Consider the following 26,836-nt stretch of genomic DNA (forward strand, 5'->3'; position numbering starts at 1 on the left):
TCATATGCTAGCAAAATAATGCTCAAAATTCTTCAAGGCTTCAACAGTACGTGAACTGTAAACTTCCCAGGTGTTCAAGCCAGATTTAGGAAAGGCAGAGGGACCAGAGATCAAATTGCCAACATCTGTTGGATCATAAACAAAACAAGAGTTCCCCCCAAAAATCTACTTCTGCTTTATTGACTACTCCAAAGCCTTTGACTGTGTGGATCACAACAAACTGTGGGAAATTCTTCAAGAGATGGGAATACCAGACCACCTTACGTGTCTCCTGAGAAATCTGTATGCAAGTCAAGAAGAAACAGTTAGAACTGGACATGGAACAACAGACTGGTTCCAAATTGGGAAAGGAGTACATCAAGTCTGTATATTGTCACCCTGATTATTTAACTTATATGCTGAGTACGTAATACAAGATGCCGAATGGATGAAGCCCAAGTTGGGATCAAGAATGCCAGGAGAAATATCAGTAACCTCAGATATGCAGATGACACCACCCTTATGGCAGAAAGCAAAGAACTAAAGAACTCTTGATGAAAGTGAAAGAGGAGAAAACTCAACATTCAGAAAACTAAGATCATGGCCTCCGGTCCCATCACTTCATGGCAAATAGATGGGGAAACAATAGAAACAGTGACAGACTTTTTTTTCTTGGGCTCCAAAGTCACTGCAGATAGTGACTGCAGTCATGAAATTAAAAGACACTTGTTCCTTGGAAGAAAAGCTATGAGCAACCTAGACAGCATATTAAAAAGCAGAAACATTATTTTGCCAACAAAGGTCTGTCTAGTCAAAGCCATGGTTTTTCTAGTAGTAATGTATGGATGTGAGAGTTGGACTATAAAGAAAGCTGAGTGGCAAATAATTGATGCTTTTGCATTGTGGTGTTGGAAAAGACTCTTGAGAGCCCTCTAGACTTCAAGGAGATCCAACCAGTCAATCCTAAAGGAAATCAGTCCTGAATATTCATTGGAAGGACTGATGCTGAAGCTGAAACTCTAATACTTTGGCCATCTGATGGGAAGAACTGACTCATTTGAAAAGATCCTGATGCTGGGAAAGATTGAAGGCAGGAGGAGAAGGGGATGACAGAGGATAAGATGGTTGGACGACATCACTGACTCTATGGACATGGATTTGAGAGAGCTCTGGGAGTTGGTGATGGACAGAGAAGCCTGGTGTGCTGCAGACCATGGGGTTGCAGAGTGTCAGACATGACTGAGCAACTGAACTAGAACTGAACTGAATGACACATGGCACATCTTTGCCACTGTACATAACATCCTCCAAAATCACTGTCACTGTCATCCTCCAAAACTGTGTTAGCCTTTTTCTTGGGCCAGTTTGATTTGTTTCCTTCCATGGGCTATTCCTTATTTGCATTTATTGCTCTATTATGAAAGACAGTGACCAAATTGAGATAAAGTATCAAGATCACAACCATCCTTGGAGAAAAAAAAATGTAGGAGTTACAATGCCATAAGCATTCAGAGAAGATCTACTGGACATTTTAGAAGAACAATCTCTGGACACTGAAGTAGCTAAGCTTTTCCCTTAAAGAAATTATGAAGAATAAGAGGAAGAAGATGTTTTCAGAAGTTCATGAAAAATCTTACTTATATGGTAATGTGTTAGGTTGGTGCAAAAGTAATTGCAATTTTGGATCGTGATTTTAAATTATTATAACTAGGCTCATAACACATCTTTATTAATCAAAATAGGAATCATTACACTCAACACGTTTTTGCCAATGAGAAATAAGTTTGATTCTTCCTGTAGCATAAAAATCCATGCTTTAGGATTTGACAAATTCTTCGAAAGCATTTACTTCTTCCTGCAGGTTGTGGAAGTGCTTTCCTTGCAGAAAATTGTCGAGATGCTTGAAGAAGTGGTAGTAGGTAGGTGAGAGGTCAGGTGAATATGAGGCAAAACTTCATAGCCCAATTCATCCAACTTTTGAAGCCATGGTTGTGTGACTTGTGGTCAGGGGTTGTCATGGAAAAGAATTGGACCCTTTCTGTTGACCAGTGTTTCAGGCATTGCAGTTTTTAGTGCATCTCATCGATTTACTGAGCATACTTCTCAGATGTAATGGTTTCACTGGGATTCAGAAAGCTGTAGTGGATCAGACCAGCAGCAGCCCACCAAACAGTTACCATGACCTATTTTTGGTGCAAGTTTGTCCTTCGGAAGGGCTTTGGAGCTTTCTCTCGGTTCAGCCACTGAAGCTAGTTGTTGCTGATTGTTGTATGAAATTCACTTTTCATTGCACATCACAATCCAGTTGAATAATGGCTTTTTGTTGCGTAGAGTAAGAGAAGACACTTCAAAATGACAAATTTTTTGGTTTGCAGTCAGTTCATGAGGCACCCACTTACAAACTTTTTCACATTTCCAATTTGCTTCAAATGCGGAATGACTATAGAATGATTGACATTCTGTTTTTCAGCAATATCTCATACAGTTTTTAAGAGGATTAGCTTTGATGACTGCTCTCAGTTGATCATTGTCACCTTCTGAATGGTGGGCCACTACACTCGTCTTCAAGGCTCTCGTCTCCTTTGGAAAACTTCTTGAACCACCACTGTACACTTGTTAGCAGTTTCTGGGCCAAATGTGTTAGTGATGTTGTGAGTTGTCTCTGGTGCTTTACAACCCATTTTGAACTCAAGAAAATCGTTCAAATTTGCTTTTTTTCTAACATCATTTCCATAGTCTAAAATAAATATAAAATAAACAGCAAGTAATACAAGTCACTAGCAAAAAACATAATTAAGAAATGCTCATTAAAATTATGTGTAACATAACCACATTTATGTAGAATGTGTTCAGTGTCAAAAGGCAAATTTCAAAAATGCAAAACTGCAATTACATTTGCACCAATCTCATGATACTAATGGTCTTTTCACACTCTTCATGAACCTAGACAACTGAGACCAACCTGACCAACCTAACAGCATATTAAAAAGCAGAGACATTACTTTGCCAACAATGGCCCGTCTAGTCAAGGCTATGGTTTTTCCAGTAGTCATGTATGGATGTGAGAGTTGGACTATAAAGAAAGCTGAGCGCTGAAGAATGGATGCTTTTGAACTGTGGGGTTGGAGAAGACTCTTGAGAGTCCCTTGGACTGCAAGGAGATCCAACTAGTCCATCCCAAAGGAAATCAGTCCTGAATATTCATTGGAGGGACTGATGTTGAAGCTGAAACTCCAATACTTTGTCCACCTGATGTGAAGAGCTGACTCATTGGAAAAGACCCTGATACTGGGAAAGACTGAAGGCAGGAGGAGAAGGGGACAACAAAGGATGAGACGGTTGGATGGCATCACCGACTTGATGGACATGAGTTTGAGTAAACTTCGAGAATTGGTGATGGACAGGGAGGCCTGGCGTGCTGCAGTCCATGGGGTCTCAAAGAGTTGGACATGACTGAGTGACTGAACTGAACATGATACTAATAAACCTGCTGTACAAAGCAGTTTTTCAGTCAGTTGCTTTTGTTTCATGTTCAGATTTCCTTTTAAATCGATGGTGCTTGCTTTGCTGTCTTCAGTTGAAGGCATTTGCCTTCCAGTAAAACACACACACATACACACGAACAATGGGGGTGGAAATGTGTCAGCCATTTCCTGCCTCCAACCTACTTTGCTTTTTGAAAACATGATTCAAGCTATCCAAAAATAATTTAATTGACTGTTCTGTAAATTACAGGGCTGACCACCATGTAAACACCAGAGAAGTCATATGGGTATTCAGTAGTCAGCTATCATTTTTCTGATAATCTTCAGAACTTTCTACTTACATAATTATAAAGCACTATACACATAGGGTAATGGAACAGTAAGTCTGTTTCCTAAGCTTGTCATTTTATGCATAATATACATTTCAAATTTATGACTTACATGGTCAGCACACCATATCTGAAATATATCAGTAATTATCTAATGAGAGTGTTCATAATATCTTCTGGTTTTAAGGGATGTAATCTTGACATAAGAAGTCTATTTGATAACTTGTTGAATGGTGGCCTTCAGGGGGATCAGTGTCAACTAGAGAGAGATAAGTGTGCTACAGACTTTTCTTTGCCCTGTTCTGTTTGAGATGTCTATTACAGATATAGATAAAAATACCAAAAATAAAATTTATATAATCTGAGGATGACAAAACAATTGAGATAATAGAAAATAGAGTAGAACAGGTGATGGAATCATGATATGAAATTATGACATGTTCCTGTGACAACTGATTCTGAGAAAATGAAATTCAATTGGTATGATAGCACTGTCTTGCTTTTTGGCTAAGAAAAGATGTAAAATGAGGAATACATTATAAATACTATGGCTTTAAAGCAGTACATGAAAAAATGGCTTTGAAGTTTTGAATTTATGGTAAGTTCACTGTTTGTCACCAATGTATATGGCTGCCAGAAAAAGCCAGTACTATTTTGGGTTGCAGTAATGGAGTTAAATTACCTGGGATGGAGGAGGTGATAGGCATAATTGAAGTCTCCTTTCTGATCAAAAAGTGAAAGTGTTAGTTGCTTATTCATGTCTGACTCTGCTACCCTATGGGCTGTAGCCCACCAGGTTCCTCTGTCCATGGGATTCTCCAGGCAAGAATACTGGAGTGGGTAGCCATTCCCTTCTCCAGGGATTGAAACCAGGTCTCCTGCATTGCAGGCAGTTTCCTTACTGTCTGAGCCATGATCACATCTTAAGAATAAGTTGATTTAAATGATGCACTTCTAGAATGGTATAAGCTGAAGCTTGTTAGGACATCAAGAGTGAATGTGAAGGAACAGGCATAATTGACATTGAAATGTTTTAACCTGGAAAGAGAGAAATTAAGCAAAGCAAGGACCTGGTAGACATCTTGAAATATTCAGATAGTTGTCATTTTTAAACTTATCACAAGTAGCAACAAGATATAGAGCCAAAATCCATGAATATAAATTTTAATAGAGAAATGATCTTTCTAACAGACCAGACAGAATGTAAATGTCCTAAGGAAATGATTCATTCACTAACAGTAGTATTGCATACATTAAAAAATATATGTTTAAAAGTATATGTATATGCACTGCTATATCTCAAGCATTGTGTTAAGCCCTACAGATAAGGTAATGCACAAAATAGACACCATCACTGCTGCCGTATAGATCACTTCTGGTCTGGTTGGAGAGACAGACATGTGACAAATAAATGAACAATGTGATTACTTGCAATAAGAGAACTATAGAGAATGTATAACTATCAGTAGAGAGTTTATGGGGAAAAAAAAGGGTAAAAGTGTTAGTTACTCATGTCAGACTCTGCAACCCCATGGACTGTAGCCTGGTAGGCTCCTCTGTGCATATAATTCTCCAGGCAAGAATACTAGAGTGGGTAGCCATTTCCTTCTCCAGGGTATCTTCCTGATGCAGGGATTGAACCCGGGTCTCCTGCATTGCAAGCAGATTCGTATAGAGAGTTTACAGCTAGAGATAATTTAGAATGATGGTTAGGGAAAGCTCTTTTCAAGATCTGACCTTTAAGGACAGATAAGTAAGAACTAACCAAATAAAGAATGAGGACAAGAAGGGAGCAAAGGAGAATATTCTATATGAAGCAAAGAATCTATATAAACTTTTTCAGGAAAGAGTTTGGTGCATTTAGAAGCTGACTGAATGCCAATATGGCTAGAACCTAGTGGGTAAGGGAAGGAGAGACAGATTGGGAAATAAGCTTTCTAAACTTTGCTCTGGAATAAGAATTTTATCTAAGGGCAGTGAGGAGCTATTGAAAAGTTCTAACCGAGGGAGTGGATAACCACATTCATGTTTTAAAAGTTCACTTTGGTTGGTGTTGTCATTGTTCAGTCGCTCAGTCATGGCCAATCTTTGCGACCCCATAGACTGCAGCATGCCAGGCTTCCCTATCCTTCATCATCTCCCAGAGTTTGCTCAAATTCATGTCCATTGAGTCAGTGATGCCATCCAACCGTCTCATCCTCTGTCATCCCCTTTTCCTGCCTTCGGTCTTTCCCAGCATCAGCGTCTTTTCCAATGAGTTGGCTTTTCGCATCAGGTGGCCAAAGTACTGGAGCTTAAGTTTCAGCATCAGTCCTTCCAATGAATACTCAGGCTTCATTTCCTTTAGGATTAACTGGTTGAATCTCCTTGCAGTTCAAGGGATTCTCAAGAGTCTTCTACAGCACCACAGTTTGAAGGCTTCAATTCTTCAGCACTCAAACTTTTTTTATTATCCAGCTCTCAATCCATACATGACTACTGGAAAAACCATAGCTTTGACTATACAGAACTTTGTTGGCAAAGTAATGTCTCTGCTTTTTAATAAACTGTCTAGGTTTGTCATTGCTTTTCTTCTAAGAAGCGAGCATCTTTTACTTTGGTTACATTGTAGAAAACAAATGGGAAGTAGAGATGAGAGACTGTATGGAGAGTAACCTTTTATACACAAGAAATGAATGTGATTTGAATTGTTATTGTGGCATTGGAGATAAAAGAGAGGAGGTGAAGGTTGGGAGAGATACTAATGGGGTGCACTTCACAAGACCTGGTGCCCCACTAATGAGAGTGAAGGAGAGGGAGAGAGTCATTAGAGACTCCCAGAACTCAGGAATAAGCACCTCCCTGAGAAGGGGAATATTGAAGGACAAATGGACTTGCTGTGGAGATCAAAATGTAGTTTTTAACAAGCTAATTTTGATCTCATGATATTTGATCTCCATAAGATTTCTTCCTGTGACATAAGAAAGACATGTTACATAGGTGATTGAATATCTGGAGTCTGTCAGTTTTTAGACTTGCTACAGCAAAATCATCTGGAACTTTTGATTATCTGGCTATCACCCAAGCCATATTGTTAATATATATATTGTTAATAGAACAATTTAATAGAACAATATTGTTAACATATATTGTTAATAGAACCTTCAAAAGAACATATCCAATCTAATACTCTGAGGTTAGATGCAGTGGGAAAAAATGGAAGTGATATTTTATACATCATTAGATAATTGTACCAGTTTCTCTTTAAGCTTGACAACTTAGAATGACTATAATGTTGTGACTAGAAAGGTGGCATGACCAAGAGCTAAATCTGCTATTATTTTCTTAGAGTCAATATTCCGATCTAATCATGAAACATCTCTAAAGGAAGAAAACCATATCCAGATTCTTCTATTTACATTGCCAAGTTTGTTTCCTATGATGCTGCCATCTTGGCCACAAACTAATTGTTGGAAGAATCAGGTTTTAGTCAGAGGCAATCACTTAATCATTCCAGTGGTCCATGAGATAACCTTTGTTAAGAATCCAGGAAAATTGATGCATAATTCTTGATGGTAACTAATTTTCCAAATCAGATTTTCTCTTTGACCAGACGGAAGGGAAGTGGGGAAAAGCAAAAATAGAAAAACAGAAGCATATGGAGAAGTAAGAACTTACCAAGGGGGTGAAGGGGATCAACCAGAGAGTGAGAAGCAAGGAGAAGCAGAAGCAGAGTCACAAGTATGACGATTAGTAGGACAAGGTTTAGGGGACATCCTCTTCTGAGCAGAAGGCAGTGTGGCTGAATCCCCCAATTCATTATGGTTGTTCAACAAGTTTTTATTGAGCACCTGTTTAGTTCCAGGAACTGTGATAGATGCTGGGAACATCAAATGAACAAGATTGTTGGCATAGACATCTCATTTGTACCTACTGACTAGGGCCATGGAAAAAATTGAGGTAGTGCTGTAAGGATGTAGATAGCAATGGTAGGAGGGGCAGTTATTGAGAAAGAAAGACCTTTCTGAGGAGGGAACCATAGCTGAGCCATCTGTGAGGCCACTGGGTAAAGACTTTCTCAAGCAAAAAATGTGGAAAGCACAAATGTTCTGATATGAAAGTTTGTTTGAGGTGTTTATAAATGATGAAAAAGTCCATGACATTGAGCCTTAATGTGAACAGGGGCGAGGTGAAAGGAGATAAGATCAAGGAGAAAGACCAGTGCAGCTCATTCAGGGAGTTGTAAGCCATGATTGGATTTTTCATTGTATTCTGAATGTGACAGGAAGTTTTTGAGGATTTGATCGAGGGGGTAGCATGATCACATTTGTGAGTTAGAGGAATTACTCTGGTTTGTGTGTAGAGATTAGATTGTAGAGGGTCAGGAGCAGAAACAGGAGAGTAGTAGGTAGGCTACTTCAGCAGCCAAGGCAAGAAATAATGGTGGTCACACAAGGTAGTAGCAATGGAAGATATAGAAAATAGAGTAGGAGTGCATCTTGAAATCAGCACTAACACAAGTAGATGATGGTTTGGTAATGGGGAGTAGTCAAGGATTATGCAAAGATTTTTGTTTTCGACGGCTGCATAAGATTTATTGAGATGGGGAAAACCCAAAAAAGAACCAATGAGTTTGGTTTTGGATGTGTTAAATTTGAGAAGTTTCAACAAGCGTCATTCACTCAAGTGAAAAAAATTGGTAGCTAGTTAGAAAGTCTGTGGTTCAGGAGATACATTCGGCCTGCAGATATAAATTTGGAGGTCATTAGTCTATCATTCCTGACAGTACCTGTTTAAAATGGTTTTCTCTGCTCTCTTTCTTACCTCTGCCCACCTCTGAACTTTCGTATAGAGCTTTCATCATAAGAGGTAACCTGGACATGTCTCTATTTCCAGAAACGTGGTGGGGCCATAAATACCATAGTAATTGAAAGGGTGGAAAATAGATGAATGTAGGACCTGGGAGACGAGTCTATCTGGGCATTAATTGCACTGACATTTGGGAGGTGTAGCGTCTCTCTCCTGTCACTTTGGCCTCTGTATCCAGTAGCTCCTCAGAATCTAATGTGAGAGAAGGAAGGAATCTGGCTAGTTTGTTTTGTTTTACTAACTAGCTGCTCACTGGGTCATTTATGAAACACTAGTTGGCCATTTGGTCAGAGTGATTTTTTTCAGAGCTATTAGTCACTCCTGGTACTACTTTGCTCTCCCAGCAAATATTTTTACACTCAACAGTTGCATATTCCACTGCAATTTGAAGAATTATACATTTCAGAGCAATTGTATTATTGACTTTGCATTTCAGTAACATTTCCTTTACTAATTCATCTTTCTTATGATTGAAGTTTCTTAATGTGCTCACAATGCACCATATGTTACTATTGCTTAATTCTGTCCTGAAATATTCATTTCTATCTCTACAGGGACAAGTGGGCTGATTTCTCTTTTATCAGAAGCAGGAGACTCTCCTAAGTATTTATAGGTAATAAATGAGGACCTAAGTGGCTATACCCTAATAGCCTCATGAAGGAATTTCTGTGCTTTCTGAAGTTTTTAACTCATGACCAAAAATGATTATCATATGTGTAAAATATGTACAATATGACTAATTTCCTTAAATGTTAGGGTCCCACATTCTTATGATATTAGAGAGCTAAATATAATGAAAACTATGAGCCCTTGGGATTTGATTTTAAGATTTTCCTTTAAAAATAATGCTATTATTCCCTAAGGACATGAGAACAGTCTTTATTTAGTTAAACTAACCCAAAATAGAACAGAGGAAATCATTAAATGAGTGAACATATATCTTTCATTGGGGCCCATTCATGCCAAAACTGTCGTGTCTTAAAAGTACAAGATGGCTTGCAATAGGCAAAGTATCTTCAAAAATGATTACACTGATCTTGAGAGAAGGAAGCCTGATAACCTCAATAATTACCCTGAAATGACCTGCAATGCTGATTGCATTATTTACTGTAGTCTCATGAACAAGCAAACATGATATTTTATAGCTGCTCAGGAAGGAAGTTTATGGAAAGTAGCTATTAATGTGTCCATTTATATCCCACCTCTCTGAAAAGGCCCCAAGTCTAGAGAGAATACAGAGTGGAAAATTTCACTCCCAATTTAGACATCTCTCTAGACTCCAGAGTAAGCTGCTCAGCTGGCCTCTCTTGTAGTTGAAACAAAGTTGGACGACTGCATGATGAGCCCCTGGGCCAGCGGCCCAAGAGCCAGCCTGGAACATGAGCTGCTGGATGGGACACATTCTCCCAGGTCAGGGATGCTCTTGTGTGAGAAAAAAGAGAAGCCTTCCCTGAAATTGATGTTGGTCAAAATTCTGATACACTTAGATGTTCTTTTAGCAGTTCTCATTTGGAAGGGAGGGGTAGAAACTCTGGGAGAATGCCAGAATCTGAGCTAGCCTTCTTAGTTGTTATTTCAGCAGCTGTTATATGTACAGCTAATAGTTGTTTGATTTGATTTCTTAGAGCTGCTTCTGACACAGGACAATGAAGCAACACTTTACTCTATATCTGTCCAAAATTCAAGAAATACTTTGCTTATGCCTAGGGAAAAAAAAAGATAATTATCTGCGAACATTGGCAAGAGCAATTAGGGGTTCTAGAAAAATCTCTGCAAGGAGAACATGCGAGAAAAGGTAAAAGAAAGCTTTTGTCATTATTCTAGAAAATCTGAATATCCAGACTAAGATTTTGAGCCATATCTAGTTATTCCTTCCTCAACCGTTTCACTCTTGGTTAAACTGAAAGTCACGTTACCAAGTTGTAGAGGTGACATTAGATGTAGCTTTTAAGCAGGTATAAGGTGCCTGAGAGTAGAATGCCTGTCAGTCATGAACTTAGCACTCACAAGAACCCGAAACAGTACCTGAACAGTACCTTTCATGGTGGGTGGCGTGTACACGCTCTGCTTCCTTTGCTTAGGGGTTGCATTCTGCGACTGGATAAAGAAAAAAAGGCAAAGTCTTATATTTGGATAAAAAGCACAATGCCATTAGCCCTTTGAGAGAAATAAACACCTACTAACAGTTTATTCTAAATAGAGAAAAGAAACTACTACTAATCCTTTGTATTTTAAAGACAAACATAAATGCCAGGACAAAATACACTCCAAAACTATTACCAAGGTATAATTATATCTGTCCTTAGGATTGTTAATGGTACTGGAGGGTTAATTAAAGTCTTTGTTAAGTAATACCAATCTATAACCCTATGGAATTGAGGTGTTCAATCTAATAGCTCCATTTACTTGAAATTACAGTGTTGAGGTACTTTTCCTTCATATGTTCAAAAGATCTTTCATAACAAAACTGATACTTAACACTCTTACTTAAGCACTTTGAGAATTAATTTATTGGGGAAGAATTTTTTGCACTAAAAATGATACAAACTGGAATACTTTTCAGGGCCAAAGTTTTAAAGTTTAGATGGAGATAGACATATAGATAGATACAGACATGTATATATGTATAAACCATTATTCATTATAATAAATTATATATATGTGGTCTATACTTCAATCAGATTATATAAAAAACTCCTTTTTAATAGTGTATCTACTTATATTTCAGTGTGGCAAAGGCTGGAGTTTTCATGTCTGGAGAATTTATTTTTGCTTTAAAAAGTTTGAGTATAAATAATTACAAGATACTTTCTGAGGATTGTTCTAGGCTTTCCATCCATATTAGAAAGAACATAATGTACAGAGTCTGAAAAATACTAGAAACTGTTTCACAGTAAATAGAGCTTTAGGCATCTTTACTCACATGTGCTAAAGCTTAATTGCCCTCAAAGGAGTCATCAAGATACTGGTATTCAGAGGATGCAAAAACAATCTCTTAAAAACTAAAAAATTCAACCAAATAGCTACTGAATCCATATCAACCAAAGCAAAAGGTACAAGCAAATTTCCCCAGGATAGAGTGTTTTGATATGTCTGATGCACAGATGCAAGCAGGGCAGCTCTACATGAGTATAAATGTGTGGTTGGCTGAGACTTCTGTTCTACCTCTACTGTATTCTGTTACAGCTGGTTGATTTTAAGAAGCATTCACTTCCAGTTGTATTATATATTTATTCCCAAATACATATTCAAAGATGAAGTAGAAAATTAATTCTACATAAAAGTTGGTTTGCTTAGTAAAGTTTATTAAGTAATAAAAACTATTTTTATGTAAGAATTTAGTTTTCAAACCGTTTCATGTTTACAATTTCATTAAATTTTTAGAAACATCTTGAGAGATACTCTCTGGTATTTTGTTCTTTCCACATTTCTGTATGCCTACTCATGTGGCCATTGATTACTAAGTCTTCATGAATCCTATTCAATATTTATTCCATTTATGGACACACATTTGCTCATTTTCTTGTATTTTGTATATCCTTTGTTATCAGCTATGCGAGCCTCCCCTGGTTCATATTTTCAACCTGAACTCCTGCATGTGTGTGTGTGGAGCCTCTGGCTTCAGGGTCTGCTCTTGGTTCCACACATCAGAGAACCCTTAAGAGGTGTCTGTCTTCCACCTTCTTGTTCCAGGATTCCAAAAGTGGCTGCCCCAACCTGTGATGTTCACACACCACTTCAGTACAGTTCAGTTCAGTCACTCAGTCGTGTCTGACTCTTTGTGACCCCATGAATCGCAGCATGCCAGGCCTCCCTGCCCATCACCAACTCCCAGAATTTACTCAAACTCATGTCCATTGAGTTGGTGATGCCATCCAGCCATCTCATCCTCTGTCGTCCCCTTCTCCTCCTGCCCCCAATCCCTCCCAGCATCAGGGTCTTTTCCAATGAGTCAGCTCTTCTCATCAGGTGGACAAAGTATTGGAGATTCAGCTTTAACATCAGTCCCTCCAATGAATATTCAGGACTGATTTCCTTTGGGATGGACTGGTTGGATCTCCTTGCAGTCCAAGGGACTCTCAAGAGTCTTCTCCAACACCACAGTTCAAAACCATCAGTTCTTCGGTGCTCAGCTTTCTTCACTGTCCAACTCTCACATCTATACATGACCACTGGAAAAACTATAGCCTTGACTAGACGGACCTTTGTTGACAAAGTAATGTCTCTGCTTTTTAATATGCTATCAAGATTGGTCATAAGTTTCCTTCCAAGGAGTAAGCATCTTTTAATTTCATTACATCTGCAGTGATTTTGGAGCCCCCTAAAATAAAGTCTGACACTGTTTCCACTGTCTCCCTGTCTATTTCCCATGAAGTGATGGGACCAGATGCCATGATCTTAGTTTTCTGAATGTTGAGCTTTAAGCCAACTTTTAACTCTCCTCTTTCATTTGCATCAAGAGTCTTTTTAATTCCTCTTCACTTTCTGCCATAAGGGTGGTGTCGTCTGCATATCTGAGGTTATTGATATTTCTCCTGGCAATCTTGATTCCAGCTTGTGCTTCTTCCAGCCCAGCGTTTCTCATGATGTATTCTGCATATAAGTTAAATAAGTACGGTGACAATATATAGCCTTGACATACTCCTTTTCCTATTTGGAACCAGTCTGTTGCTCCATGTCCAGTTCTAACTGTTGCTTCCTGACCTGCATACAGGTTTCTCAAGAGACAGGTCAGATGGTCTGGTATTCCCATCTCTTTCAGAATTTTCCACAGTTTATTGTGATCCACACAGTTGAAGGTTTTGGCATAGTCAATAAAGCAGAAATAGATGTTTTTCAGGAACTCTCCTGCTTTTTCTATGATCCAGCGGATATTGGCAATTTGATCTCTGGTTCCTCTGCCTTTTCTAAAACCAGTTTGAACATCTGGAAGTTCACGGTTCACGTATTGCTGAAGCCTGGCTTGGAGAATTTTGAGCATTACTTTACTAGCTTGTGAGATGGGTGCAATTGTGCGGTAGTTCGAGCATTCTTTGGGATTGCCTTTCTTTGGAATTGGAATGAAAACTGACCTTTTCCAGTCCTGTGGCCACTGCTGAGTTTCCCAAATTTGCTGGCATATTGAGTGTAGCACTTTCACAGCATCATCTTTCAGGATTTGAAATAGCTCAACTGGAATTCCATCACATCCACTAGCTTTGTTTGTAGAGATGCTTTCTAAGGCCCACTTGACTTCACATTCCAGGATGTCTGGCTCTAGGTGAGTGATCACACCATCGTGATTATCTTGAGTCGTGAAGATCTTTTTTGTACAGTTCTTCTGTGTATTCTTGCCACCTCTTCTTAATATCTTCTGCTTCTGTTAGGTCCATACCATTTCTGTCCTTTATTGAGCCCATCTTTGCATGAAATGTTCCCTTGGTATCTCTAATTTTCTTGAAGAGATCTCTAGTCTTTCCCATTCTATTGTTTTCCTCTATTTCTTTGCACTGATCATTGAGGAAGGCTTTCTTATCTCTCCTTGCTATTCTCCTTGCATTCAGATGGGAATATCTTTCCTTTTCTTCTTTGCTTTTCACTTCTCTTCATTTAACAGCTATTTGTAAGGCCTCCTCAGACAGCCATTTTCCTTTTTTGCTTTTCTTTTCCATGTGGATGGTCTTAATCCCTGTCTCCTATTCAATGTCCATAGTTCATCAGGCACTCTGTCTATTAGATCTAGTCCCTTCAATCTATTTCTCACTTCCACTGTATAGTCATAAGTGATTTGATTTAGGTCATACCTGAATGGTCTAGTGGTTTTCTCTACTTTCTTCAATTTAAGTCTGAATTTGGCAATAAGAAGCTCATGATCTGAGCCACAGTCAGCTCCCGATCTTGTTTTTGCTGACTCTATGGAGCTTCTCCATCTTTGGCTGCAAAGAATATAATCAGTCTGATTTCAGTGTTGACCATCTGGTGATGCCCATATGTAGAGTCTTCTCCTGTGTTGTGGGAAGAGGGTGTTTCCTTTGACCAGTGCATCCTCTTGGTAGAACTCTATTAGCTTTTGCCCTGCTTCATTCCGTACTCCAAGGCCAAATTTGCCTGTTACTCCAGGTGTTTCTTCACTTCCTACTTTTGCTTTTCAGTCCCCTGTCATGAAAAGGACATCTTTTTTAGGTGTTAGTTCTAAAAGGTCTTGTAGGTCTTCATAGGACCGTTCAACTCAGCTTCTTCAGCGATACTGGTTGGGGCATAGGCTTGGATTACTGTGATATTGAATGGTTTGCCTTGGAAACAAACAGAGATCATTCTGTTGTTTTTGAGACTGCATCCAAGTACTGCAGTTCAGACTCTTGTTGACCATGATGACTACTCCATGTCTTCTAAGAGATTCCTGCCCACAGTAGTAGGTATAATGGTCATCTGAGTTAAATTCACCCATTCCAGTCCATCTTAGTTCGCTGATTCCTAGAATGTCGACATTCACTCCTGCCATCACCTGTTTGACCACTTCCAATTTGCCTTGATTCATGCACCTAACATTCCAGGTTCCTCTGCAACATTGCTCTTTACAGCATCGGACCTTACTTCTATCGCCTGTCACATCCACAACTGGGTATTGTTTTTGCTTTGGCTCCATCCCTTCATTCTTTCTGGAGTTATTTCTCCACTAATCTCCAGTAGCATGTTGGGCACCTACCGACCGGGGGAGTTCATCTTTCAGTGTCCTATCCTTTTGCCTTTTCATACTGTTCATGGGATTCTCAAGGCAACCACCAGTCACAAAACTGAAATTATCAATACCCTATCTTTACTCAAAAATAAGTAGTTTATTTTAGAGGTTTTTCCAGGGGTTAGTATTTCATAGGTGGAGAATCAAAGGTAGAAGTCACAATTTAATGACACCATTTTACTGTTTATCCAGTCAGGAAAAGCAAATTAAATAGTTTATACAACACAGTTATATTGATATCATAATTTGTATCACAATCAAATTGAGCTGATTGTGTTTTTAGTTGATTGGATTGGACATATATTTAACACAAAATAGAAGAAAACTTACTTCTGCTTGTGTGTTGGTCACCTTCTTGTCATCTATTTCTGCAAGAGAAGTAGGTGCAATTTAGATATGTTTTCTTATAATATGCACATTAAATTTTCAATAAGATGCAACAGAATGAATTAATCATTTTCTTATGCTTATACAATATCCATGACTTAGTCTAGTGGCTGAGAGGGAAGCGAGATGCAGAAAGAAACAGTTGCCTTCTGAGATAACCCTCTCCCAAAGGTTTAAAAAAGGCAATAAAAAAATAACCACACTGAAATCCCAAATTGCCCACCAGCAATCCAGAAGGAGGACCAGGGAAATGCCTCAGACCAGCTGTTGGCATCATGAACATCACAGTGTTAAGGCGCAAATAACCTCTCCTCATGGATTTTGCAGTATTGTGTATTGACTGTTCAGTTCAGTTCAGTCACTCAGTCGTAGCCTCTGTCAATTTTCCTTGTTCACCTATAAGCAGAACAAACCTACTTTTCCACTGAGCCCAATCCTGACTCTAAGAGAGGCAGCCCTCTCTTTTCTATATGCTCCTGGAAAGAATCAGTAACTTTGTCAGAAATATTTCTTATGACACTTCTAGGGCAACTTCCAAATAGTCTGTGTAAGAAAGAGTTGTGATGAAGCGGAGAGAGGAGAAAAAGGTGTTCACATGCTTCCCTTTCACAGAGGGGGGATGTTCTGGGTGGGGCTTCTTTCCCGTCTCCTCACCTGCTTTGCATGGATTCTGCCTCTTGGCTTCTAGACCCAGGTGACCTTTCCTCACCTATAAATTAGTCCCAAAGCTGAAAGACTGATACCATGATTTGTATATGAATGAGATATTCATCAAAGAAAGTCTAAAAGCTAGTATAATTGTAACTTTGGTTTGTAATTCTACAGTTTGCTCTCTAGATAATTTAAGAGACTGGTGAATTTAAAGAATTATTAGTTTATGGTTTGGGGCATATAGTGTATAAGGATGTAATCTTGTGATCTCAATAACCAAAAGGGGTGGGACAGAGCTGTAAAAAAAGAAAGTGTTTGTATGTTTGTATTGAAATTAAGCTAGTGTAAATTCAAATTAAAGTATTGTAACTTTAGGACTCTAAATTTAATCTCCATCATAACTACAAAGAAAACAGCTATAGAATGTGTGCAAAAGGAAATATAAACAATTCACTATAAAAAATTAAACATAAAAAGATAATTCAGGAAATAAGGGACAGAAAAATCATAAGGCATATAGGTAACACACAGCAAAAATATAGGAGGAAGTCTTTCCTTATTATTAACTGCTTTAAGCGTAAATAGATTAAAATCTCCAAAAGACAAAGAGTAATAAAATAGATGAGTACATATGATCCAACTATTTGCTACCTACAAGAGACCCACTTTACATCCAAATATATAAATAAGGTAAAAGTCAAAGAATAGAAAAAAAATTATGTGCAAATAGAAATCCAAAGAGATCAGGCTGACTGTACTTATATCAGACAAAATAGATTTCAAGTAAACAAAAAAGTTATGAGAGACAAAGAAGGGCATTCTATACTAAGAAAAGAATACAGAAAGAGGATGTGAAAGTTATAAACATTTTTATATCTTTTATATACATATAAAATATATATTTACATATAATAATATATAATAATATATAATATATATTTATATATATACAGCAGACCATCAAAGCATCTGAGGCAAAACTGACAGAATTAAAAGGACAAATAGACTGTTCTTCAGTAATAGTTGGAAACTTCAATACCTCACTCTCAGTAATGGGTAGAAAAACTAGGAAGAAGATATAGAGAAACATAAGATTTAAACAGCATAATGACTAGATCTAATGGATATATACAAAAGATTCTACCAATTACAATTGCATACATAGTCTTCTCAAGTGCACATGGGATCTTTTTCCAGTATAGACCATGTGTTGTTATTTAGTTGCTAAGTCATGTCCAACTCTTTGTGATCCATGGACTGTAGCCTGCCAGGCTACTCCATTCATGGGATTTCCCAGGCAAGAATACTGGAGTGGGTTGCCATTTTCTTCTCCAGGGGAATCTTTCTGACCCAGGGACCAAACTCACATCACCTGCAATGGCAGGGGGATTCTTTACCACTGAGCCACCTGGACTTCCCAGACCATTTGTAAGGCCACAGATTAAGCCTTAATAAATATAACCTAAAGTGACTTCTCCAACCACAATGAGATGAAGTTAGAAATCCATAACAGTGATAAAACTGGAAATTCACAAATTTGTAGAAATTAAACAACACAGTTTTATTATTTTTTTTTCATTTATTTTTATTAGTTGGAGGCTAATTACTTTACAATATTGTAGTGGTTTTTGCCATACATTGACATGAATCAGCCATGAATTTACATGTGTTCCCCATCCCAATCCCCCCTCCCGCCTCCCTCCCCACCCCATCCCTCTGGGTCTTCCCAGTGCACCAGCCCTGAGCACTTGTCTCATGCATCCAACCTGGGCTGGTGATCTGTTTCACCCTTGATAGTATACTTGTTTCAATGCTGTTCTCTCAGAACATCCCACCCTCGCCTTCTCCTACAGAGTCCAAAAGTCTGTTCTGTACATCTGTGTCTCTTTTTCTGTTTTGCATATTGGGTTATTGTTACCATCTTTTAAAATTCCATATATATGTGTTAGTATACTGTATTGGTCTTTATCTTTCTGGCTTACTTCACTCTGTATAATGGGCTCCAGTTTCATCCATCTCATTAGAACTGATTCAAATGAATTCTTTTTAATGGCTGAGTAATATTCCGTGGTGTATATGTACCACAGCTTCCTTATCCATTTGTCTGCTGATGGGCATCTAGGTTGCTTCCATGTCCTGGCTATTATAAACGGTGCTGTGATGAACATTGGGGTGCACGTGTCTCTTTCAGACCTGGTTTTCTCGGTGTGTATGCCCAGGAGTGGTATTGCTGGGTCATATGGCAGTCCTATTTCCAGTTTTTTAAGGAATCTCCACACTGTTCTCCATAGTGGCTGTACTAGCTTACATTCCCACCAACAGTGTAAGAGGGTTCCCTTTTCTCCACACCCTCTCCAGCATTTATTGCTAAACAACACAGTTTTAAACAACCAGTAAATCAAAGAAGAAATCATAAACACAATGTACCATAACTTAAGGGACACAGTGATAGCAGGGATAAGAGGAAAATGTATAGCTCTAACTGCTCACTAAAATGGAGAAAGATTTCAAATCAACAACCTAACTTCATGACCAAAGGAACTAGAAGAAAAAGAAAAACTAAATCCAAATTTGAAAACCTAAGAACAGGGAAGCTGATCACTTGAGTCCTGGTTTGAGTCCATTGGAAATTTGGGCATGAACTAGAACTTACATTATTGAGCTCTCTAGTTCTTAGGCCATCAGATTTGGACTGGAGCTATACTATTGGCTTTCTGAGACTCTAACTTGAAGATGATAGATTATGAGACTTCTCAGCCTCTATAATCATTTAAACAAGCCCTCATAATAAATCTCTTTCTATTGATTCTGTTTCTCTACTCTAATATAGTCATAAAAATAAGGGAAATCTCAGAGACTGTCATAGCCAAGAAGAGCCTACGAGACTTGATAACTAAATATAATGGAGTATCCTGGATGACAACCTAGAACTGAAAAGGGGAATTGGGTTAGAAACTTAAGGAAGTCTAAAAAACTTTGAACTTCAGTTAATAATACTATATTAATATTGGGTTGTTAATTATAACTGTGTTACACTTTCATGACTAATGTAAGATGTTAATATTAGAGGACCCCTCTTCAATTTTCCTGTAAATCCAAAACTCTTCTTTAAAAATTATCAACAACCCAGAGGGATCGGGTGGAGAGGGAGGTGGGAGGGGGGACCGGGATGGGGAATACATGTAAATCCATGGCTAATTCATTTCAATGTATGACAAAAACCACTGCAATGATGTAAAGTAATTAGCCTCCAACTAATAAAAATAAATGGGAAAAAAAAAAAAACTATCAACAAAAACTTAGAGGGAAAAAAAATAAAAATACTAAATACAAACACAAATTACCCCTGAAAATATTTTTGTTATTACTGTCAGAATTCTATATGTGATTTGAAGAACCCCAGATAGTTATTATTGGACAGTAGGTAATGTAACTGAAAAGAATATTACCTGATATTCTTCTCAGTGTGTGTAGACATAATACTTAAGAAAATCATATTTTAAATTAGAGAAAGGAGAGACTTAAAGAGAAATAGTTTCTATTCACTAAAGCTGTTTAAAATATTGGCACCAGGAAATTGTGATAAATTCTTTATATATAGTAGAGCAATCACTAAAAAAATCTTTACTGAGATATACACTCAAAAATCACTAAATCACCGAAAGCTATAAAAAAGAAAAAATGAAGAGGAGACAGAAAATAAAAACTAAGTCCTAATTTATGAATAATTACATTAAATTTAACTGACCTAAACATAGTAATTCAAACACAGAGATGGGCACAGTGGATAAAAAAATCAAAATGACCAAATTATATATGATATATGTGCAGTATGTGGAGGGAAAAAAATCAGTTTCAAAAGGTCACAGACTGTATGATTCAATTTATGTACTATTCTTGAATGACAGAATTGTAGAGATAGAGAACAGATTAGTTGTTGCTAGGGATTGGGGATCATGGGAGAGAAAGGGGTGAGTATCACTATAAAGCTGTAGCAACAGGGAGATCTTTACGGTCATGCAATAAATCCATTTCTAAGTTGTAGCAGCAGGAATCTACACAAGATAAAAATAGCATAAACTATAAACACAATTTGTAAGAAAGTCATTTTCATGATTTTATTATTGTACTACCGTTAAATGAGATGGGGGAAACAGTAAAGAAAAGTTGTTCTGCATGATTCCAAACTAACTTCTATTTCTTCCCTATTTTGAATTTGGGGGAAGTATCACACACACAAAAAAAGGAAACATATTTTATTAAAGATTCACATGGATTACTTTTTTCCTAGTTCGCTCATTTGGCAGCTGTTCTAATTAATTCCAGTATGCTGGCCACCTGATGTGAAGAGCTGACTCATTGGAAAAGACCCTGATTCTGGGAAAGATTAAAGGCAGGAGAAGAAGGGGATGGCAGAGGATGAGATGGTTGGATGGCATCACCGACTCAATGGATATGAGTTTGAGCAAGCCCCAGGAGGTGGTGAAGGACAGGGAAGCCTGACATGCTGCAGTCCATGGAGTCACAAAGGGTTGGACACCACTGAGTGATTGTACTGAGGTGAAGTTTAGGAAGCATGGATGATAATTTGTTGACTGATTTTTATTTTCTCAAGTGTCCAACAGTGGAAATACTACAGCTATTGTGTTTGTGATATTTAGTTGTCAAAAAAACAAAAAAACAAAACCTGAGGAATAACCCTTAGGAATATTACCATTTTCCCTTATCAGTTCAGTTCAGTTGCTCAGTCTTGTCCGACTCTTAACAACCCTGTGAACCGCAGCATGCCAGGCCTCCCTGTCCATCACCAACTCCCGGAGTCCACCCAAGCCCATGTCCATTGAGTCGGTGATGCCATCCAACCATCTCACCCTCCGTCCCTTCTCCTACTGCCCTCAATCTTTCCCAGCATCAGGGTCTTTTCCAATGAGTCAGCTCTTCGCATCAGGTGGCCAAAGTATTGGAGTTTCAGCTTCAACATCAGTCCTTCCAATGAACACCCAGGGCTGATCTCCTTTACGATGGACTGGTTGGATCTCCTTGCAGTCCAAGGGACTCTCAAGAGTCTTCTCCAACACCACAGTTCAAAAGCATAATTCTTTGGTGCTCAACTTTCTTTAGAGTCCAACTCTCACATCCATGCATGACTACTAGGAAAAACATAGCCTTGACTAGACAGACCTTTGTTGGCAAAGTAATGTCTCTGCTTTTTAATACGCTGTCTAGGTTGGTCATAACTTTCCTTCCAAGGAGTAGGCATCTTTTAGTTTCATGGCTGCAATCATATAGCTCTGCCATGAGGGCTTCCCTGGTGGCTAAGTGGTAAAGAGTTCACTTGCCAAGGCAGGAGATTCAGGTTCAATCCTTGGGTTGCGAAGATCCCCTGGAGAAGGAAATGGTAGCCCACTGTAATATTCTTGCCTGGGAAATCACATGGGCAGAGGAGCCTGGCGGGCTATAGTCCATGGGGTTGCTAAAGAGCCAGATATGACTTAGCAACTAATACAACAATCTCTGCACTGAAAAAGTCCCTCATTAAACCACAGTATTCCAGTTGCCATTATTACTATTACTAGAGGTTGATTCTTCACCTCTTCATTTCCCTTAATCTACTAACAAGAAAGTAAACACTATAATATCACACAGCCTTTATATTCTAGACAGTGTCTAAATTATTATTTCTTCCTTCAGGAGACGCTATTAACACATTTTGCACAAAAAAATATTAATAACATTGGAAACTAAGTCTCAATAATGAACATATTCTTCTCCATTTATTTTTCTATCCATTTGAGCTAGTGCTTGAAACAAATGCTGCATCTTTCCTCATCAATTTACTCAGTAAAATTCAAAGTATTCAGGCAAAGATAGCTTTATTTTCACATCTGACCTCATGTTTTACTGGATTATGAAAGGCTTTAGTTATGGTCTTATTTTTGTTTAAAAGCAGAACATACTTCCTTCTCTATGGGAAGCGTCTCTGAAACATTCAGAATGTTTTTGATTCTCTTCCTTTTAGTCAAGAAAACATGTTTGGCTACTATAATACAGTTTGGTATAAATTGCAGTCAGGTATGTCCTTGAGCTCCAAGACAGGCATGTAAAGCATACCCAAATTGATAAATAAAGTGGAAAAGAATCTTCAATATTAAGATGCTTTTCTTTTAAATTTTCTCTTAACTTTGCAGTTGATTTATATGCTACTTTATTGAAAAAATATGTAAGTACTGGTTTATGGATAAGAAGTGGCCAGATATTTCTAAGTGAAGCAATACTAATATTTATTTTGGCAAGGGTCTAGAAGAATAAAATAATTTAAATTGACTATGAGATCAGTGAATGCTAGGATATGAAACTACCATCAGAGAACCAGGTAAGGGTGGCATCCGAGCAGTTAGTCACAAGATGCTGTTAAGAGTCAACATATGCACAAGCAAAGACTTATAGAGTCAGTAGTGAGTGGTAGAGGTAGCAATTTTGCATCCAAAAGACTAAACTGAAACAGTAGTCAGCAGATGGAGTAGGATTCTGAGAGGCAGTTTAGTCCTAAAGACTAGAATTAGGATTTCAAGGTACGGTATAAACTCACAGGGCCATATGACTAGGTGATGATGATCAGCTTTCATAAAACCAAGCATTAAGACCAAGCACATGAACACTGAGAGCATGAGCTGTGAGGAAATGGTTACTAAAAGACTGACTGGGTAGAAATTACATGGGATAGTTACAGAGCTAGGAAAGGAAACAAGGAATGGAGGGGGGTGTGTGAAAATTGTCTTAATATTAAATGTGATGTTTTGTTTGGGGTCATATGAGCCAGTTCATGGCAGGCCAGTGATTTCACCTACCAAAATTAGAAAAGCAAGATAAATTGTAGAAGGCAACAGGATCTGCAGAACCAAAGAAAACTATGGAGATCAGAAACATTTCAGAATGAGAAGCTGACAAGTCATATTTGATCCCTGGCAAAGGGCAACTGCAGGCTTCCCAGGTGGCTCAGTGGTGAAGAGTCCTCCTGCCAGGCAGGAGATGAGGATTTGATCCCTGGATCGGGAAGATCCCCTGGAAAAGGAAATGGCAACCCACTCCAGTATTCTTGCCTGGGAGATCCCATGAGCGTGGTGGGCTACAGTCCATAGGATCATCGAGTCGGACACAACTTAGCAACTAAAGCAACGACGGCAAAGTGCAACTGCAGGAGAACAGAAAATCTAGAGGATATTTTGGCAACTATGTGAGACTAACAATATTGAAGACTTGAGGGACTTCAAGCATACAATTTGTCTTCCCCTTAAAACATTTGAGAGATTTTGAAGTTAAAAAGCATAGTGAATAAATAATTCAAAAACCTCTTAAACCTAGAACATAAATTCCAAAGGGACAAAGACTTGCAGACTTCTAGTTGAAAAGACAAGAACCAACAGAAAACATAGGAAAATTGAGCCGAACCAAACCTAAAATCTGGCCTCAGCTTAGTTTATGATTGGATTAAGTGATCAGTCTGCTACTCTATCTGCCTAGAAGAGAAAAAGATGAATACTTTGAACATGTTAAAAAAATATTTTTAAACATCTTGGAGACTCTAAATTTCTTAAATACAAATGTCCAGTATTCAATAAAAATTACTAGATAAAAAAGAGAATAAGAACTAAGAGAATATGAGAATGTAGAAGCCAACTCATAGGTGATTCACATATTGAAGTTCTCCATCTAAGACTATGATTAATACATTCAATAAAAATAGAAGGGGACAAAATAGATTTAAAGATAAATAATTTTAACATAGAAATAGAATCCATGAAAAGAAGCAACTTCATGAATTTCAACAGATAAGATCTCAATTTAAAATCCAATGGATTAAGGGCATGTTGAATCTAGCAGAAGTTACAAATAAGTTAATGAAACAGGAGACAACTCCGCAGAGTTATCCAAACTAAAGTACACAAAGAAAAAGAAAAGAATGGAAAAAACAGAACAGAAAATAACCGACAACTGAGATACAGTCAAAAATGTGTAAAATAAGGGTAATTGGAGCCCCAGAAGTAGAAGACGGAGAAAATGGAAGAGATAATGATCAAGGATTAAAAAAGAGATGACGCTGATATAAGGCACTTAACAAACCTCGAGACAGAAACAAGAAAACCAAAAGGAGAAAAAGGAACATTGTGTTTAGACTTATGATAGCAATACTCCTGATGGCCAAATATAAAAGAGAAAATCTTAAAAGCAGCCAATTGAGAAAAAAAGTCTTCAAAAAGCAGTAAGGTAGACCAAAACAATAAAACGATGGAATCAGATGGTAAACATTTAAAGTAGTCAACCCAGAATGTTATATGTAGAGAAATTACCCTTCCACAGTGAAGATATATTAAATCCTGCATACTCTTAAGACACAGTTTTTGCTTTTTTTTTTTTGTTGTTATATATATCTTTCTTTTGGTCAAAACTGAAGTAGTATAGCTCCTTGTCCAATTCTTAATTTTAAGATATTGAAAATTTACAATTTTTTAAATTTCCTTTTCAGTGTAATTATGGCAGTATAGTTCCCGAAATAATATTTCTGACAAAAGCTTGTTGTATCTTTATTCATAAACACCACTAAGGATGCTCAGCGTATGTTTCAGTTATATGTTCCACTCCATTTAATAAAATGGCTTATATACTTTGGCAGAAAACTGAGATATTATCCTAAGTAATATTTCTATTTTCACTCAGCATTCTTTTTAATTTTTTTCTATCCCCACTTTGTAGGAAGAAATTAATTCTGTTGCACAGAGGAGTAGCAACAGAGAAAAACAGTTTAGTCCTCTTTTTGAGGTGTTCCAGAGACTTAGTCACGACATTGGTGCCACCTTTGACAGTCTCAGAAGGAATTTACCATCAGATCTCTGAAAACAGCAGTGTTTCTAAATAAAACCACATTTCAGCTGATTATCTTACGTTTATATACCTCTGAATATATATATATATATATATATATATATATATATATATTTGGAGATCCTTGGATTACAGCTGATGAGGAGATAATCTGTGAGAAGGGCAGACTCAAGGACAAAATTCCCATAAAGGCTTTAGGTTTACTAGTTCAGGAATGATTGCTGACCCACAGGTCTTCAGAACTGAATGAGAATAAATAAAATACAAATGAAAGAAATAAATATGCACAGTTCAGCTCTTCGTTTTGCATGTGAATTTGTCATTCCCTTGTGGTTTTAGCATTTGAACAAAGATTAAGTCCGTTTTAAAGCACCAGAGAAATCTAACAGGTATTTCTTACAGTAGGGGACTAGAATATTGCCTTGTCTCTTTCTAGTAGAGCTATGCAAAATCTCCTAAGACAGCTATGGTAAAGCCTCTGTTTCTGACTTTTTATCAAACTTTTCACTTTCCAAAATGAACTCTATTCATAAGCCTTCTTGCTGAAAACCTGCTGGGCTCTGTTGGAAGCCTATCATTTGAGGCTGTGAGTTAAACCACCAGGCAGTGGTTTCAGCTGTGTTTTTCTTTGGGCTGTTAGATTTAGTCAAAACTGGGGCCCAAACTGAAGCCACCAGAGCAATGAATTTATATGCATTGGAAAGGGGGATGTGGCAAAAAGAAGCAAACGGTAGGGATAGTTTCACCCTGTTGTGCCAAGATTCACACAGCTGTGTTTTTCTTCTTATATTATTTATAGCTTTCCACTTTTAATTGACAAAATTAGGGATATAACCTCATTATCAAATAGATTTTTATCTCTCAGAGCTCCCCACGAAATGGTTCATTTGTGGGGCAGCTGATAAGAACCAGGTACAAAGTATTCTATGTGGCAATAGTGAAGGAGACGACAAGGAAAACGCAAGATGAATCATGTTGGTTTATTAAGAAAGAACTCTCAACCAGTAATTGTCTTGTAATAGAGGTTAGAAATATCCTAAACTACTTTTATGCTTATATTTCATGATTTCTGCTGTCATTTCCAAACACAGTAAAAGAAGAACAGAAAATCAGATCATTTAAAACCCCAGAAGTCTGTTTTTCATTAGTAGTCTCAATTTTTATAAACTTGGTTTCTCTTATAAAACATTTTTTATCCTACCACAGAACCGGCTTATGTGGGGGTCAAAGAACTGTTGCATCATCTTATCAATTGTAATTTTCAGTCTTTGGTAAAGTTTTTCTTGCTGTTTGGCATTTGGATTTCCCACATTTGCTCCAAGAAAATAAATTGATTCACTTAATGTATGGGTTTTTTTTGGGGGGGATGACATTTGTTTAAACAGTTACATTCATTCCAGTAATTCTGATTTTTAAAAAGTCTATCTCGTTTTCATCAAATTACCTAGAAGGCTGATTGCAAGTCATATTTTTTATCAATTTTATAGATTTTAAAAAATATCAGATATTTCAGGTAATTGGACTACTACTAAAGTAATTATTTATCAAGCACTTATTAT

The 26,836-nt window shown here is 37.7% G+C and overlaps 1 protein-coding gene across 1 annotated transcript in view; it reads right to left on the bottom strand.

The window, feature by feature from the left end:
* PPP1R1C (protein phosphatase 1 regulatory inhibitor subunit 1C) overlaps positions 1 to 26,836 on the bottom strand; it is a 126,347-nt gene that overhangs the window by 54,146 nt on the left and 45,365 nt on the right. The window contains exons 3-4 of the mRNA XM_020888682.2: positions 15,690 to 15,727; positions 10,678 to 10,738 (exon numbers count right to left, since the gene is read on the bottom strand). Of these exons, the coding sequence (XP_020744341.1) occupies positions 10,678 to 10,738; positions 15,690 to 15,727 (99 nt within the window). The remainder of the gene's footprint in view (positions 1 to 10,677; positions 10,739 to 15,689; positions 15,728 to 26,836) is intronic.

This window comes from Odocoileus virginianus, chromosome 13, assembly GCF_023699985.2.
Source record: "Odocoileus virginianus isolate 20LAN1187 ecotype Illinois chromosome 13, Ovbor_1.2, whole genome shotgun sequence".
Classification (NCBI taxonomy): Eukaryota; Metazoa; Chordata; class Mammalia; order Artiodactyla; family Cervidae; genus Odocoileus; species Odocoileus virginianus.